The 15,502-nt window shown below is 66.8% G+C and overlaps 4 protein-coding genes across 4 annotated transcripts; 3 read left to right on the forward strand and 1 right to left on the reverse strand.

The window, feature by feature from the left end:
• Nucleotides 1-446: 446 nt before the first annotated feature.
• On the forward strand, nt 447-1,625 carry EMIHUDRAFT_108276 (hypothetical protein; the record flags this gene model as incomplete). The annotated part of the gene is made up of 1 exon (XM_005793300.1): nt 447-1,625. One exon carries the CDS (start codon nt 447-449, stop codon nt 1,623-1,625), a length of 1,179 nt encoding a protein of 392 aa, XP_005793357.1.
• Nucleotides 1,626-5,632: 4,007 nt separating this feature from the next.
• On the forward strand, nt 5,633-8,685 carry EMIHUDRAFT_454109 (hypothetical protein; the record flags this gene model as incomplete). The annotated part of the gene is made up of 7 exons (XM_005793233.1): nt 5,633-6,180; nt 6,307-6,411; nt 6,488-6,541; nt 7,091-7,204; nt 7,273-7,312; nt 7,376-7,728; nt 8,392-8,685. The coding sequence occupies exons 1-7, from the start codon at nt 5,671-5,673 to the stop codon at nt 8,683-8,685; spliced, it is 1,470 nt and encodes a 489-aa protein (XP_005793290.1). The 5' UTR covers nt 5,633-5,670.
• Nucleotides 8,686-12,106: 3,421 nt separating this feature from the next.
• On the reverse strand, nt 12,107-12,850 carry EMIHUDRAFT_360772 (hypothetical protein). Its single transcript, XM_005793234.1, has one exon. It carries the CDS (start codon nt 12,798-12,800, stop codon nt 12,636-12,638), a length of 165 nt encoding a protein of 54 aa, XP_005793291.1. The 5' UTR covers nt 12,801-12,850; the 3' UTR covers nt 12,107-12,635.
• A 93-nt stretch (nt 12,851-12,943) lies between these two features.
• On the forward strand, nt 12,944-13,804 carry EMIHUDRAFT_69547 (hypothetical protein; the record flags this gene model as incomplete). The annotated part of the gene is made up of 2 exons (XM_005793235.1): nt 12,944-13,435; nt 13,685-13,804. 2 exons carry the CDS (start codon nt 12,944-12,946, stop codon nt 13,802-13,804), a joined length of 612 nt encoding a protein of 203 aa, XP_005793292.1.
• Nucleotides 13,805-15,502: the final 1,698 nt, after the last annotated feature.

Below are 15,502 nucleotides of genomic sequence, written 5' to 3' on the forward strand. Positions count from 1 at the left end.
CTCTCATTCATGACCGGTCTCAATGCCCCACCCCCCTGCGCGCGGGCCTTCTAAGCCCGCGGGTAGTCCCCCCCCATCCCCAGGGCCTCCAGGGCTCGCACCTCAACCTCTCACAGGCCAGCGCACAGCGCCATAGGAGGTATTTTCTTCTCAATAACAAGGCTGTGAACAGCCATTCCGCGCGGTTGAGGGGTTCGGAAGGGGTCTGTCAACCACTTGGTTGAGGGTTGAGGCCTCTGTCAACCACGTGGTTGACAGTTGAGGCAATCGGCCTCAACCACCGCTAGGAGTAGACACTGTATTCGCCACGCCTTCCTGGGCAGGAATTCTTTGTTCACCCCGCCCGCCGCGCGGTGCAGGCCGCGAACTCGCCGTACTGAGCCTAGCGCAGCGCGAACACGCCGTCTGAGCCTAGCGCAGCGCGAACTCGCTCCTGTCGGCTGTTCATGGAGGGCTACCTCTCCAAAAAGTCGCGCCTCGGCGCCGCGGGTCGCGTCTGGCAGCGCCGCTGGTTCGTCCTCGACGGCACCGGGCTGCGCTGGTTCGAGGACGAGAGCAAGCGCGGCGACGCCAAGGGTGCCATCGGGCTCGCGCACCTCGAGTCTGCTGGCGCCGCCGCGCACAAGTCGCCCACGCGCTTTCTCGTGCGCTGCCGCGCCTCCGCCGAGCGCGGGAGCGCGGCGAGCGTCTACGACTTTGAGGCGCCGTCGTCCGCGGCGATGGGGCGCTGGGTCGAGGCCGTCGGCCGGCTCGTGTGCGCGCGAGGCGCTCGCGAGGGCGGAGGCGGGAGCGGGGACGCGGCGCTGTGCGGCGAGCCGGTGGAGGAAAGGCTCGCAGCCGTGCCCGGCAACGGCGAGTGCGCCGACTGCATGTCGAGCGACCCGAAGCGGCAGCCGCTGCCTGCGTGGGCGTCGACCAACCTGGGGGTCGTATTTTGCATCCGCTGCTCAGGTGCGCACCGCAAGCTCGGCACGCACCTGAGCAAGGTGCTCTCCATCAAGATTGACCGCTGGAGCGACGAGCAGCTCGCGTGGATGGAGCGGCTGGGCAACGCGCAAGTCAATGCGGAGCTCGAGGCGGGGCTGCCCGCGGGCGTCAAGCCGGACCTGGTCAGCAGCAGCGCGGAGCAGGTCGAGGCCTTCATTCGCGCAAAGTACGAGCTGGGCTCGTTCCTCGCCGGCGGCGACGGCTTCGTCCCTCCCGCGCCGCGCCGCTCGCTGCAGGAGGTCGGCATGATTGAGTTTGCCGGGCTGCTCTTCGTGCAGCTGGTGGCGGGGAGCCACCTGCGCGTGCCCAACGCGTGGCGGACGGCGTCGCTCCACTGCGAGTTCCGCCTCGGCGAGCGGCGCGCCAGGTCGAGGAGGTGCCGTGGCTCGCCCAACCCGGTGTGGGGGGAGGAGCTCGCCATCAACCGGTGCGCCGCCGACGAGGCGCTGCTGGTGCGGCTGATCGGCGCGGACCTCCTTGGCCGCACCGAGTGCCTCGGCGAGGGGAGGGTGCGCATCGACGACTTGCCGCGGGAGCAGCCGACCGGCGTCGACCTGCCGCTCCTGCCGAGCAGCGAGAGCGCCAGGACGAAGGCGCCCTCGCTCGGCCTCGTTCTCACGTACAACCCGCTGTCGTGACGAAAAAAAAACAAAAAGGAGGGATGGGAGGACGGCCCACGCCGCCACACACTGGCAGGGATTTAAGAGAAAAGAAAGAAAGAAAACAGACAACCCAAGGGAGGGATGGGAGGACGGCACGCCGCCACCACACAGGGATACATTTTAAGAGAGGAGTGTGGTGCTAAGAGAGGAGGTGTAATCGTGTGGTGCCTGTGTCGTGACGTGATATATGCGTTAAATATTTTTGGGGGCGCGCCGCCAGGCGCGTCCCCACTTTTGTATCACAGCTGCGAGGGCCAACCAAGGAATTCGGTGGGGTCAAATAGGACGAGGGGTCAAAGGTACCTGGGCCGCAGGCCGGCGCGCAGCGCCACGCCGCCAGGCGTCCGCCGGAGGCTCTTCGCGGCCACATTCTGGCAAGATTTTGCCGCGCTCAGGCGCCCAGAGGATGCGTCCGCTGCGCTCAAACGTCGCGATTTGGCAATAGGCGCTCGAGCCGGCGCACAGCGGGCGGGTGCGCCGCGCGGGGGGGGTCGGAGGGGTGAGAGCTGAGAGAGGGGGCGTGGGTCGGGCTCGCACCGGCAGGCCCTGGGAACGGCCGTCACGTCGAGGTGGGGGGCTGTTGGCGGCTCGAGCGGCAAGGCGTGCCGCTCTGCTGCGCCGTCGACAGCCCCTCTTCCGAGCCGGCGCGTGGCGGCGAGCCGCGGCCAGTGTCGCTGATGCGGGGGCGACGCAGCTTTTATCCCCCCCCCCCCGCCCGCCCGCCCGCCCGCCCTCAGGCCTTGCCCCTCCGCAGGCGCGGGAGCGCTCGCCGGCCGTCGCAAGCACCTCCTACCTCTCGTCGCCCGGTTGCTCCCTTGCCCCGCCACCCGCCGCGCCCTCGCCCGGCCGCCTCACTGAGCCCTGGCTGTCAGGCTGTCAGGTGCTGTCAGGAGGTGATCTGTCGGGCTGTCGGGCAGCTGTCAGGCACTGTCAGGTGCCTCTGTCAGACCAGCTGTCAGGTGCTGTCAGTGCTGTCGGGTGCTGTCGGGTGCGTGTCTGACAGGCGAGGGGCTCTGTAGCTGTCGGGTGCTGTCGGAGCTGTCGGGTGTTGCTGTCAGACGCTGTCGGAGCTGTCAGAGCTGTCAGGCTGCTGCTGCTGTCAGACGTTGGGCTGTTGCTGTCAGGTGCTGTCAGGTGTGCTGTCGGGGTGCTGTCAGGCTCTGACACACACCAGCCACACTTATGACACTATCAAGAGGAGACCAGCAGGACTCTACTGGCGGCTACGCAGCTGCCCCCCTCCTACGGCGTGATCACGCCGGCGGCGACGGCCGCCTGGGGAGCGCAGATGGCGGCGCAGGCGCAGGCGGCGGCGGCGGCACAGACGGCGGTGGCCACCCCCACCCAGACGCCGTAGGCATATGACTGTAGGGCCCCAGAAGGCTAGCTGGTAGCTTCATTTGTAGTAGCACAGCCGCCGGTGCTAGAGTCTAGAGAGGGGTCCGCAGAGGTGGGGCGGGAGGGTTGAGAGAGAGACCCATGACCATCCCATGACTACATGGACCACACTCACATGCACATGTACATGTCTTTGCATGTAATAATTTTGTTATACCCTCATGGGGCACAAGAAAGAGGCTCTACGGGGGGGGGTCTGACTGTGTACGGTCTGTGCTGCTGTCGGGCTGTCAGCGCTGCTGTCAGGCCACTGTGTGCTGTCGGGCTGTCAGGCAGCTGTCAGGCTGTCACGTTAGGGCCTGACAGCGACGGAGCGCCTCGCCTGTCAGGCTCTGCTGTCAGGCTGTCAGATACGTGCTGTCAGACTGTCAGAGAAAGTGCTGTCAGCGCTGTCAGGCTGTCGGGCACTGTCAGGCGCTGTCCGGGGTTTGCTGTCAGGCTGTCAGACCAGGGCTCAGCCGCCTCACCGCGCACGGAGCGCGAGGCTGCGCGTGGCGATGAGCGGCCGATGCTAGCGCCACACGGGCCGGCGCTGTTATTTTGTGCTAAGCAGAGTGTTGATTATTATGCGGTTGTTCCTGGCTCCCGCTCGGCACCGGTGGCTGAGGCGTGAGGGGAAGAGCATGTAGGACATGGAGGTCATCTGAACGGATGTGTAGACTCGCTCTCGCTCATGGTGTTCGCGCTGATTTCCATGTAGTACGGCTCGTCAGTTTTGGCACACGAGCAGCGAGAAATGCCCACCGTCCGCCGAATCGTTGTGCTCGGTGCACATATCCCTTTGTGCAGGACCCACGGCTGGACGTGCGGCGGCAGGTCCTCGGCGATCTGCTTGCCAGCAGCGAGCTCTACGACGAGCGCTTCTTCAGGGCATCATAGCCTTGCCGGCTGCCCACGATGGCAAAGACTGTTCTGACCGAAGAGCACCTCGCCACCGTGCTCTTTCTTGCTCGTGTTGACGATGGTGGTCACGAGAAGCTGCTGCGCCGAGGTGAGAGTTCCAGCCGACCATCGGATATTCGCGAGCCGCGCGTCCCGCGCCGCCACGCTTGCCCCCACCTTGCCTGACGCGCGCTCTGTGGAGCGGCAGAGCGCGCGTCTCTGGCACAGACGGAGCAGCGACCGCGCCAGCGGTCGCTGCTCCGCCCCTCCATCGCGCGCGCGCGCCGCGCGCGCGCTGCGCAGCTGCCGCGCCGCGCCCCCCTCGCCGTCTGTTTCCCGCCGTGTGGTGTGCGGTGCGCGCGCGCAAGCGCACCGCAGCGCGCACACGGCAGCCTCCCAACCCCCCTACCCACCGTCTGTAGCGTTTGGGGGGGGGGCGACTGGCGACGGCAAAAAATGCAAGCCCCGCCTGCCCCCTGGCCACTGTCGACTCTCCTAATCCCTAGGGTTCTGAGGGCCGGATTTTTTTAAGAGCTTTTAAGAAATGAGGAGGTTTGGGGGCTTAGATTGCCATTTAAGAGATTGCAGGCACGGGGGGGCCCTCTTTTAAGACCGTTTAAGAAAATCGGCCTCACCAGATGCGTCGCTGGGTTACTGCCGTTTTCTCCAATACTGCCGTTATTAGGCACAAACCCGCCTCTGAAGACACATCTGTAAGTCTGGTGCACTGGCAGGAGCCAGACTCGCATATAGGGGACGCGACACGCGTGCTAGCTGACTGCGCCAGCTTCCCGGCCTCCGGCGTCTACCGGGGGAGCCTCCCGGACCATCGACCTCGGGAGCTCTCCCGCGCCGTTTAAGCGTTTAAGACCGTTTAAGAATCGGCGGCCCAGGCAGCCTTAAAATGGGCCATGGCCCGCTTTAAGCCGTTTAAGCCGCAGGCGCCCCAGGGCCCACCCTTTTAAGCCTAGGGGTCCCCTAAGGACGCGAGGACGCCCCTCCTCAAGACCTCCTCGCCGGGCGTTGGCAACGCCTCGAGTGGCGGCACGCCCGCCTCCGTTGGCCACTCCTACGCCTTCGGCAACACCGAAGAGAAGGCCCGCCGCCTAAACATGGGCTGCAAGGCGCGCGTGCAGCCCGGCCAACCCTTCTCCCACAAGACCGGCCACGGCTTCGTCAAGGCGCATCGCGGTTTCTACCACGACGCGATCTTTGTCAAGCGCAACAACTTCAACCTGCTGCTCCACGAGACGTTCGGCGGCGGCTTCTCGCCCACCGCCGTTCTCAAGCTGCGCCGCCTCGCGCGCAAAGTCGCGCGCGGCAGCGTTGACCGCACGGCCTACTCGCCCAAGTACTCGCTCTCTTTATGTCCCACCATGCAGAGCGCATCTCTCTCTCTGTTGTGCGAGGCGTGAACCGCGCCATTCGCTCTCACCTGGCAACCCTGTCTGCACGTCTCGCGCGCGCGTGAACAGGGCTGCCAGGGCTCCAGGCCCCAAATGACGTGTGAGTGTTAGAGTTGTTTTGCCATCTGTGAGCCAGCGCACCAGCGCGAACTCGCCGTCTGAGCCTAGCGCAGCGCGAACTCGCTCTGAGCCTAGCGCAGCGCCTCGGAAAACACCATTTTGGCTCGCCAACCCGCACCCCGACGTAGGCAGCCTTTTTTCTGCTCAGACTCGCTCGTTGCCCGGCCTGTGGTGCTGCTCGACCTGTGGACCAGTGATCCTGCTCGACCAGCCAGATGGCTGGCGCCCACCAAGGCGATGCGAGCCAGCTCGCCGCTCGGGTCGCTGCGCTCGAGGAGACGGTGGCAATGCTTGTGGCCAAGCTTTCTGCTGTGCAGCCTGCGCCGCCATCGCCGCCACCGCCGCCACCGCCGCCACCGCCGCCACCGCCGCCTCCGCCGCCACCGCCGCCACCGCCGCCACCGCCGCCACCGCCGCCGTCCGACCGCCACCCAAGCGCTCCCGGGCATTCGAGTCGCCAGCCGTCCGACCGCCAGCCAGCGCAGCTGCAGCCCCTGGCGGTGCCGAGCGGGCTCCACTGGCAAGTGGTGCGCTTCGTCGAGCGGAACGACGCAGAGGTGCTCGCCCAGCAGCCGGCGAGGCACACGGTCGTGGACACCCTCGCGCGCCGACTCGCTTCCGAGTGGCCCTACGCGCAGCTGGTCTGCTACGGCAGCCGCTGGTGTAGCCTCGCGACTCCTGAGTCGGACATCGACTGCGTCGTGCTCAACCCGCCGCCGCTCGAGGCGGCTCGCCGCACGCCCAGCCCGAGACGCGCCCGCCTCCTCACCGTCCACGCCACCAAGCGACGCACCTCCGAGGCCCCCGCCAACCAGCCACGCCTCTCACCCGCACAGCCTCGCCCTGGTCAGCTTCCTGCGGCCATCTACGCGCTGCGCGCAATCTTCGAGCGCGAGGCGGCGGTCGTCGGCAGCGTCGCCATCGCGGGCGCCTCCGTCCCCATACTCAAGCTCCAGGTCGCCGCCCGCGCAAAGGCGGAGCGGCACGGCGTCACCACACAGCACCGGCGGAGCGGCACGTCACCACTCGTAGGTCGCCGCCGAGCACGCCGCGAGGGAGCGGCACGGCCGACCGCTGCTGCTGCAGGCGCGCGCGTGTGCAAGATCAAGCCAGACGCCGCCTCTCTGGCCCTCGGGTCCTGCCTCGAGTCCTCGAGTCCTCGTCTCCTCCTCCTCTCCTCCTCTCAGCCTCTCCTCCTCTCAGCCTCTCCTCCTCTCCTCCTCTCAGCCTCTCCTCCTCTCCTCCTCTCCTCCTCTCCTCCTCTCCTCCTCTCCTCCTCTCCTCCTCTCCTCCTCTCCTCCTCTCCTCCTCTCCTCCTCTCCTCCTCTCCTCCTCTCCTCCTCTCCTCCTCTCCTCCTCTCCTCCTCTCCTCCTCTCCTCCTCTCCTCCTCTCCTCCTCTCCTCCTCTCCTCCTCTCCTCCTCTCCTCCTCTCCTCCTCTCCTCCTCTCCTCCTCTCCTCCTCTCCTCCTCTCCTCGAGTCCCCTTCTCCTCTCCTCCCCTCCTCCCCTCCTCCTCTCCTCCTCCCCTCCTCTTCTCCTCGAGTCCTCTCCCCCTCGACTGGCCTAATGCGGCCTCCTCCCACCCTCTTCCAACCGACACCCCTCTCCAGTCAGCGCCGCCGCCCCTCCCCGCAGGTCGACCTCTCTCTCTCGAACGGGCCGGTACACCACGGGCTCACGGCGACGCACATCGCCGCCGGCGAGGTCGAGGCGAGGCCGGCCGTGCGCGCGCTCACCGTCGTGCTCAAGGCGCACCTCGCGCACACCGCTCGCGCTTTAATTAACCGATCATTGACATGGAGTTCACTATTAATTAGGCGTACATGGCGCAGCTCGCGCTCAACCAGACCTACACGGGCGGGCTCGCCTCGCACGTGCTCTTCAATTAATAGCTTTTTGACACGAGTTGGCTTGATCTAGGCGGGCTCTGCTCGCACGCGCTCTTCCTCCTCGCCCGCGCCTACATCGTCGCCGCCGGCGTTGGCACCGACGGCTGCGGCTCGGTCGACCTCGGCCGCGCCCTGCTCGGTTTCCTCGAGTACTACGGCACTGCGTTCGACCCGGCCACGACGCTGGTCAGGTGGGGGTCGGACCCGTTCGCGAGGAGGCCGCCGCTCGCCGCCGCGCGCGGCTACCCTCCGCCGCCGCTCTGCGTCGAGGGCGTGGACCCGGGCAGCCGCAACGTTGGCAGCAAGGCCTTCTCCATCTCGAGCTGCCTCGCCGCCTTTCGGCGCGCGCACGCCTCCCTCCTCTCCGGCGCGTGCCTCGACGAGGTGCTCGGAGCGACGAGCGGTTCCCCTCCTCCGGCGCCGCCGCCGGACCCGATGCACCTCGCCGCCGCCGCAGCGCTCGCGGGCACGCCGGCGCCGCCCACCGCCGCCGGGCCTGAGCTTACTGCTGCGGGGCCTGGGCTTGCTGCTGCTGGGCCTGAGCCCGCCGCCGCCGCCGCGCCCGCCCCCACCGCACCCGCTGCCGCCGCCGCACCCGCCGCGCCGGCAGCCGCCGCCGCGCCCGCGGCCGCCGCCGCGCCCATCGAGGCCGCGCCAGTGTTGCCAGCCGAGGCTGCGCCCGCCGCGCCCCTTCCCGCGCCCCCTTCCGCCGCGCCCCCTCCCGCCCCCCCTCCCACGGAGCCGGCCGCCGCGGCCGGGGGGTCGAGAGGGGCGGCCGCGCTCGGCTCGGCCGAGTCCGACGCGGCGGAGGCTCCGCGCGAGCCATCCTCGGCGACATCCTCGGCGAGGGGCGCGAGCTCGAGCGGGCGGAGCTCGGCGGCGAGCGCCGCGGCGACGACGCCGGGCGGCAGGCACGAGGGCGGCAGGCACGAGGGCGGCAGGCAGGAGGGCGGCAGGCAGGAGGGCGGCAGGCAGGAGGGCAGGCTGCCCAAGGCGGCGCGGGGCAAGGGCGAGGGTCGGCACGAGTGGCCTTGCTCGAAGCGGCAGGGGCACGCCACCGAGTGGGAGTTGCTGCAGGAGGGGGCGGTGGAGCGGTTGAGGCATGACTTGCTCGAGCAGTCTGGCAGCGTGGCTGCGCTCAAGGGCTTGGTCGAGAAGCAGCTGCGCGAGCAGCAGGACGTGGCCGCCGTGCTGCAGGCGCACACTCGCGTCATCATGCGCGAGGTCTGCAAGTGGACGCGAGGCTACATCGAGATCCGCCTCTCCGACTTTGCGCTGCCGCCGCTCGCGGCGCGCGACGCCGAGCCGAAGCAGGTGGAGGCGGCGAGCGACGAGACCTGATTGCGTGGGCGGCGGGGGGAGGGGGCGATTGGCGCGGCGTTTGATGGATACTGTCCGTTCGACGACTGGCGTGTCTCCCGAGGGAGGTCACTCGTGGAGCACCCGTCCGCCTGCGACCACACATGGGGCGTTCGTGCGCGCGGTCCCCTCTCTTTTCCCCTCCCTCTCCTTTCTCTTTAGACTTTACACTTATGACTTAACAACTAACCACTTACGTACACAAGAGAGCTAAAAGCTATACGGCTTCAAACGAAGCTGCCCCCAGCAGGCGTCTTGACGCGTATCAAAATTCTTCCCTACAAAGAGGCCTACGCGGGACCCGCGAGAAGCTAGATAACAAAGACCGGGCCTTACACAAAGACGGGCTCCCGGGCCGGGGGGCATGCTGAGCCCTGGTGTCGAGGTGTCGAGGCCCGGTGTGGAGGGTGTCGAGCTGCTGTCGAGGGGTAGAGGTGTCGAGGCCTGTCGAGGCCTGTCGAGGCCTGTCGAGGCTGGTACCACGCTTGTCCGTGTCGAGGGGTGTCGAGGGGTGTCGAGGGTGTCGAGGGTGTCGAGCGTGTCGAGCGTGTCGAGCGGGTGTCGCGAGTGTTGTCAAGGGGTTTTGCGTCTAAGGTGTCGAGGTGTCCAAGGTGGCAGGATGCAGTTGCAGCCCATCAACAAAACTTGGGCAGCAGTTGCAAAGCTGTTTCATCCCTTATAGTTGCAGCCTCTCAGTTGCACCCTGTTGATGTAGCACAACCTGAGCACAACCAGTATACTCTCTGTGGACATTTGAGGACATCAAGTGCCGGGAGTCATTGCCACTGTGCACAAAGGTGCTGTGCAGGCGCAGCACCGCAGCAGCGTCGCCGCTGCAGCGTCATCACCCCTGCAGCGCCACCGGCGCACAAAGCGCAACTGACCACAGCGCTCCTTTCACAAGGCTGGTGCCATGAGTCAGTGGACATTGCCACTGCACAAGGTGCTGTCCAGCAGCTAAGGGCTACAGTACCCCATCGCAGCAGCGTCGCCGCCGCTGCAGCGTCGCCGTTGCAGCCGAGCGTCGCCAGTGCACAAAGCGCAATGGACCACAGGTCTGCACTCATGGCACAAGCTCACTGGTGTGAGGATTCATTGCCACTGTACAAGGTGCTGTGCAGCACCTGAGGGCTACCTGAGTACTGCCATGTTTGCTACATCAACAGGGGTGCAACTGAGCCGCAACTTGACCTAGAACTTTTGAGAGGCTGCAACTGAGGAATAAAAGTACTGCCAGCCAAGTATTGCTGCTGCAACCCTGATTTTCTAACTCTGTGACTCCAAATGGGTCTACGTCTCTGCTGTGTTAGATCATCAGAGGTGTCGAGCGGTGTCGAGCGGTTGTCGAGCGGTGTCGAGCGGTGTCGAGCGGTGTCGAGCGGTGTCGAGGTGTCGAGTTTGGCACCTTGACACGGACGAGCGTGGTACCAGCCTAGATGGTGTCGAGGGGTGTCGAGGGGTGTCGAGGGTGTCGAGTTGGCATGGGGTGTCGAGGTGTCGAGTTGGTGTCGAGGTTTGGTGTCGAGGTGTCGAGGCCAGGGCTCAGGGGGCATGGTGTGCGAGTATGGGCCAAAAGCGTCGAAAATGTCCCAAAAAGCGTGTCTCGAGTTTGTTGCAGCCCAACAGCCGGCGCGCGCTGCCAGGAAGCACCGCTCGCGTGTCGGCGGCACTCCCTGGGCCACCCAGTGAGTGCCGCGAACCGATCAGACCGAACAGGCTCGACGCCGCGCTCGCTGTGGGGCTGCAACAAAGTCGCCGCCGCGTGCCACCGAAGGCGTCCCGTCGGAGGTGATGGAGTGTGAGACCTGAGGCTGCGGAGGTGACGCCTGAGGTACCGGCCCGTGCACGGCACAGATGGGCGCGCGGTAGGGCCCCTCTCCCCGCGATCTACCGCGCGCGCACCCGCCGCCGCCATGCAGCCTTCTCCAGGAGATCCATCGCCGTCTCGCCTCTCTCTTCGGCACCGCAGCGGCCTCACCCCTCTCGTGATTCGGCTGCTGCCTCTGAGCTCTGTGGCTCCATACCATGGCCAGATGCCCCTCTGTGGGGTTCATTGGGCTATCCGGGCCACCTGCCCTCGCTTTTCCTCCACTGTGCGTTGGAATGTCAGGGTTACTGCGTAACCCTTCCTAGCGGAGGCGCGCGATTCCGTGACTTTCCGTATACGCACTAAAGTACCCTCACCGAAGGTGCATAGGAGTGAATCCGAGTGAAACTAGTCCGCTCGATAACGATTGGGGTACGGGCCCTAACTCGTGATAGGCCACTAGTTTCCCGCAGGAGACTCACGGAGACCCTCTTCATCTCCTTCCTCCTCAGCCTCTATGTTCTTCACGGATGCTCTCCGTGAATCCAGACATATGTTACACCTTTTACATCTTTCACGGGCTTTCGGCAAAGTGCCGCTGCTCCTGCTCGCTGCTCTGATGCGTGCGTCTCCCGCCGCGCTTCTCCCCGCTCACCTGGCTCTGACGCTGCTCTTCATCCTTGGCCGCGCCAGGCTCTCCTACTGCGCCAGCCTTTCAGCTGCGCCAGTTCTGCTTCTCCCCGCCCACCCTATCCTGCCTACTCTTTGGCTTTGGGGTGTGGCCCTCTCTATCTGGTCTGAGGTGCGATCCCTCACGGCGCCGCGGGCGGCTGCAGGACGTTGAGATTCCCTCCGGACCTGTAGTATACCCAAGCTGTTTGAGTCCTCCGCCTTCAGTGGCAGGACCCCACGGGGATGTCAGGGATACTGCGTAACCCTTCCTAGCGGAGGCGCGCGATTCCGTGACTCTCCGTTATACGCACCAATGTACCCTCACCGAAGGTGCATAGGAGTGAATCCGAGTGAAACTTAGGGCGGCTTGTTTGTGTCGCATAAAACCACGCTACCACAGACATGACAGTGGGATCAAGTATAAGCGATGCGGATGATGGCTGCCACCTGTCGTGTTTGAGGAGCATCGCACACGGGTCCAACATCTCAGCGACATGCATGACAACCGTCGGTGGGAGGAGGTGTGATGTGTCGATTTGGACAGGAGGATGCACCGCCGGTGAGTCAATGACATGTACAGACGGTAAGTGTGGCGAGTTGCGAAGCAAACGACTTATGATCCTCCTTTCTGTCCTTGTGATCTCATGCGCGCATACCCCGGTACTCTGTCTCTCCTCCTCTACTCCTAGGATACACTGCTATATTCTGGTGACCCCTTTCGCTCGCGATGGCTGGGGCCCGGCCCCTTTATTTGAAGCAAATTCCTGATGGATTTGGGTGAATTAGCGAGGGGTTTCGGCAGCCCCGCTTGGAATGAAATCTTGAGCTACCACGCCAACTCTGAGTGTGCTTCAAAGCAATGGTGCTCACCGCGCTCGACCCCCCCGCCCCGGCCGCCCGCCCCCCGCCCCCGCCCCCCGCTCCCGCCGCACCCCCCGCCCCCCGCCCGCCCCACCCCCGCCCACCCCACCCCCACCCCACCCCCGCCCCACCCCCGCCCCACCCCCGCCCAAACCCCGCCCAAACCCCAGCCTCAAGCGCTCGCCAGAGCTGATCCTGATGGCCCGCCCCCCCTCGCGGCACAGGGCGACGGGTGGTGTGGGTATGTCGGTGTTCTTTGTGCGGGGCGCCTTGTCGTGCCAGTGAGGCAGACCTTCAGCGCGGCACCGATGGGCGCGCGGGCAGGGAGCGTGAGGGTCAAGTGAGCGGAGCGGACCAAGTCATCGAGCCAGCGAGCCAGTGGAGCGGACCAAGTGAGCGGAGCAAGTGAGCGGAGCGGAGCAAGCCAGCGGAGCGGAGCGAGCCAGCGGAGCGGAGCGAGCCAGCGGAGCGGAGCGAGCCAGCGGAGCGGAGCGAGAGTAGGCTCTGGGCTGTAGAGCCAGCCACCGAGCCAGCGGAGAGAGCCAGCGGAGCGAGCCAACCGAACAAGCCAACGGAGTGTGCCGAAGAGCGCTTACTGTACGGAGCGGCCCGCGCTGAGCGAGCTGGCGGAGCGGCGAGGCTGGAGCGAGCGCGGAGCGAGCCAATGGAGCGAGCGGGCGGAGTGAGAATGGAGGAGCACCGTAGGCAACGAAGCGAGCCAACAGGGCTGCAGCGGGGCCAGCCAGTGGAGCCGCATTGGCGGGCTGATCAGTAGCTGCGCATTCTCAATCTGCCTGCACGAGCAGGATCTTGGAAGGACGATCAGGGACACAACCGGAGCACTTGGAGGGCATCGATTTTCGTTTGTGGCGAAGCAAATTCTTCTCAACAGGTGCGCCAATGGGCGTGCAGGGCCTGCTCACCCAGGTCCGCTCCTGCGTCCAGCGCGTGAGCCTCTCCGACTTCAGCGAGCGCACGCTTGCCGTCGACGCGTCGGGGTGGCTACACCGCGGCGCGCTCGTCTGTGCGCACGAACTGCTGCTTGGCGAGCCTACCGACCAGTACCTTGCCTACCCGCTCCGAATGATCGACCTGTTCGAGCGGCACGGCGTCACGCCGCTCCTCGTCTTTGACGGCGCCTCGCTCCCGGCCAAGGCGGCCGTGCATCGCGCTCGCTCTGGCGTGCGAGCCGCCGCGCGGGCGCGCGCGGCGGCCGCCGCCATCGAGGCGGATGCAGAGGCTGCGCGGCGCAAGACGGTAGTTGTGACCGCCGAGATGGCGCGCACGCTCATCGAGGTGCTGCGGGCCCGCGGCCACGCCTTCGTCGTCGCGCCGTACGAGGCGGACGCGCAGTGCGCGTTCCTTGTGCGCGAAGGCCACGCGCACGCGGCCGTCTCGGACCCTAGATGTGGGACACGCACTCTTGTGTTCCGAGTAGCACTCGAGAGGACACGGCATTCGACCGTATTCAGAGCACACGTCGGCGGCATTCGACCGTATTCAGCCGTATCCACGATGCATAGCCCGTGTCCACGCGGTGCTCCGAGTACACTGCACGATGCCGTCTCCGCACCCCGCCCCGGTGTCTCCACACCGCAGTGTTTACGCCGCTGTGTTTACGCCGCAGTGTTGACACCGCAGGTGACAGACGACTCGGACCTGGTGGCGTACGGGTGCCCACGCGTGCTCTACAAGCTGCAGGCGAGGGCAGGGGCCTCACCCTCACCCTGCCCCCTACCCCTAAGCCCACGCGTGTGCTAGCAAGCTGCAGGCCGGCGGCGAGGCGGAGCTGCTTGTGCGGGACGAGCTGCGCTTCGCCGAGGCTGGCGGCAGGAGCACGCGCACGCACGCACGCACGCACGCACGCACGCACGCACGCACGCACGCACGCACACACACACAATGCGTGCGTGCACGCACGCACGCACGCACGCACGCACGCACGCACGCATGCACGCACGCACACACGCACGTCCCTTCCTTGTCAGGCACCTCTTTGACGGCGAGAGGGAGGGGGAGTGGCGCGAGTGGGAGGGCGGGATGCTGCTCGACATGTGCGTCCTCGCACAGACCCGCTGACATGTCCAGGACACGTCCAGGACAGGTGCAGGACTCGTCGCATAGGTGCATCCTCGCTGGCAGAGACTACTCCTCGCCAGCCGCACGCGAAGCTGCATCGCCAGACGGGGGTGAGCTGCAGACTTGCCGGATGGGTAGGCACAGACTACCTGGCTTCCCTCCCGCAGATTGGGATCGCCAAGGTGAGACGTAGCCGAGACCGCGGGAGATCTCGCGAGATGTAGCCGCAGTCACCCGGGCCCTCCTCCCCTGATTTCGTCCACTGATTTCTTCAACCTGTTTTCGTCAAGGCGCACGCGGCGGTCCGGCGCCACCGCAGCCTCGCGGCCGCCGCGCGAGCGATCGCCCGCACGGCGAGGGTGGGGGCGGCGGAGGCGGGACGCATGAGGAGCCATCGGTCGGTGTTGTTGGCGGCTCCCTCACCCCTCCGGAGATTGGCTCACAGGCGGACGCGTACGTTCGCAAGGCGCAGCTCGTCCGCCTCGTATTCCGCCACCAGCGCGTGTACGACCCGGCGAGCGGCGGCGTGGTCTCGCTCTCGCCGACCGACGCCCGGGCGGTGCGGGAGGCCGTCGGCGCTCTCTCCCCAGTCGAACCTGAGGCCGCTCACGATCCATGTCCAATCAACAGCAGAAGAGCCGTGAGCTAGGCGCCTTGGCACCGGGCGAGCTGGACGACCACATCGGAGCACCGCTGCCGCCGCCGCTCGACCGGCAGGTCTGCAACGACGCGAGCCACAGCCCCGTCACGCGCATGCCGTACGGCCGCCCCTTCCCGCTCCCCGACATCGCCGCCCAAGGCCGGTGGGCGGCGGCGCAGCAGAGCGCACCGCCGCCGCCGACGCACATACTCGCGTCGCAGCCGCAGCCGCCGCTTCCGCCGCCGCCACCGCCGCCGCCGCCGCCGCTTCCGCCGCCGCATTTGCTTTCAGCCGCGGCATCTGTTGAGGAGGCGGCGGCGAGTGGCGGGGCGGGCGGCGGGGAGGAGGGGAGGGGCGGGCCGTCGGCGGCGGGCAACAAACGGCGGCGCGTTGCGTCGGGGCTTGCGGCTGCCTCGCGCCATCCGCCGCAGACGGGAGGTGGAGGCGGAGGAGGAGGAGGAGCGGGCGAAGGCGGAAGAGGAGAAGGCAGAGGCGGAGGTGGAGGCGGCGGTGGAGGCGGCGGCGGCGGAGGAGAAGGAGACGGAGCAGAAGGAGGCGGAGGGCTAGCGCGCGAGGCGCAGGCGGCGAGGAGTGCGTGGTGGGCGGCCGCTGAGTTCGCCGCCTCAGCGGTGGCGGCGACCGCCCTGACGACCGGCGGGGCGGGCGCGCGGGCGGGCGGGGCGGCGGAGGCGGCGGAGGCGGCGGCGGAGCAGGTCGCGCTGCTGCGACTGGTGGTGGAC

This window comes from Emiliania huxleyi (assembly GCF_000372725.1).
Source record: "Emiliania huxleyi CCMP1516 unplaced genomic scaffold EMIHUscaffold_102, whole genome shotgun sequence".
NCBI classification, from domain to species: Eukaryota; Haptophyta; order Isochrysidales; family Noelaerhabdaceae; genus Emiliania; species Emiliania huxleyi.

What these genes read in the sequence shown, in the direction of transcription:
- EMIHUDRAFT_360772 (XM_005793234.1), bottom strand. Translation starts at nt 12,800, where the DNA reads ATGCGGCTCCACTGGCTGGCCCCGCTGCAGCCCTGTTGGCTCGCTTCG.